At 50.2% G+C, this 1,411-nt stretch overlaps 1 protein-coding gene across 1 annotated transcript; it reads left to right on the forward strand.

Annotated features, from left to right (window-relative positions):
• The first annotated feature begins 430 nt into the window (after positions 1 to 430).
• On the forward strand, positions 431 to 1,322 carry atoh1c (atonal bHLH transcription factor 1c). Its single transcript, XM_048986752.1, has one exon. It carries the CDS (start codon positions 497 to 499, stop codon positions 1,145 to 1,147), a length of 651 nt encoding a protein of 216 aa, XP_048842709.1. The 5' UTR covers positions 431 to 496; the 3' UTR covers positions 1,148 to 1,322.
• The last annotated feature ends 89 nt before the right edge of the window (positions 1,323 to 1,411 follow it).

Consider the following 1,411-nt stretch of genomic DNA (forward strand, 5'->3'; position numbering starts at 1 on the left):
TTATGCGTTTTCACAGCGCATAAAATACGCGCTAATTACATAGTCCAAGAGGTTCCACTCAGCAAATGTCCCTACAGAAACAGAGAAGATGTTCTTTGTGCAGTCAGGGTTTCCCTGTTGTCTTAGTTGTAATAAAGCCTATCCCCCCCCCTCCCCCGGTGCCATCTTCTGGCTTCTGGGTTCTTCCACGCACCGTTGGCTGAAATGCAAACGTACAGAGCGAACGGGTGGCCAGCGTCCAGTCAGGGAAGCCACATGTGCCCAGTGATCACTGAGATGGACATAATCCACTTTTGATGAACTCAGTTAATAGACTCCCCGCTGTCGTTATCAAACGGATTTGCTTCTATTCGTCTCCAGCACACGACCCACACCACGCCCCCTCGCATTCTTACACGCTTGGCGTTTGTCAATAAAATGCCCCCCTTTCGCCCATGAAACTTTAAAGTCTCCGGAAACTAGGAAGCGTGCGGAGTTTGCGGGTCACCTTAAGAAGATGCCACGCCGCAGAAGTCCGACAACGCCGTGCATCGTCCGGGAGACTGTTAGCGCCTATAATAAAAACGGGCAAAATCCCCATCGTTTAGATCTCCAGAACGAGTGCACGGTCCAGGCTCTTGTGCAGTCCAGATGGATGGATGCGAGAGCGCAGTGTGATCCGTGTATAGTGGAGCTCCGGCTTCCTGGGATAAGTGGCTACATCGACCACGATCCGGGCGCCATAGACAGGGCTCAGAGGAGGCGTCGCTTGGCCGCCAATGCCAGGGAGAGGAGGAGGATGCTTGGGCTTAATGTGGCGTTTGACCGATTGAGGAGCGTCATCCCGACCCTGGAGAGCGAGAAGAAGCTGTCGAAGTCAGAGACGCTGCAAATGGCGCAAATCTACATCTCCACCCTCAGCGAGCTCTTACAGGACAGGGGCTGCGGCCCAGACATCAATCAGCAGAGAGCCAGGAAAAGTGCGTTTTCCGAAGACCTGCGTGGGAAACACCCGGAAAAGGAGGTGAATGTGGAGGTGCCAGGAACGTTTAATAGTGGCAAGACCGACAGCGTTACGGACAGGACGGAGCAGCCGAGCGGCGATCTCCTGAAAACGGAGTTAAAAGACTTAATAAGCCTCTGGGAAAGACCCAGCGGCACCAAATGAGAAAAGACACGCCGGTATTTCACTTTTGGAAGTGAAGCCTTTGTATATATACACACACACACACACGTGTTTGAAATTCTTGAGATTTTTTAAATTGCCATTTTTATATAACATAGTGAATCAAATGTAGTGATTGACAATGTATTTAATAAAACATACTGCGGTCCTCTGCTGGATTTACTGTTGTTTTTGGGGAACTTTGTGCAAAGAGTAGTCTTTAAGGTCAAAAGCAACACACCAGCAAAAAAGACGGAAAACTCGGCG

This window comes from Brienomyrus brachyistius, chromosome 20 (genome assembly GCF_023856365.1).
Source record: "Brienomyrus brachyistius isolate T26 chromosome 20, BBRACH_0.4, whole genome shotgun sequence".
Taxonomy (NCBI): Eukaryota; Metazoa; Chordata; class Actinopteri; order Osteoglossiformes; family Mormyridae; genus Brienomyrus; species Brienomyrus brachyistius.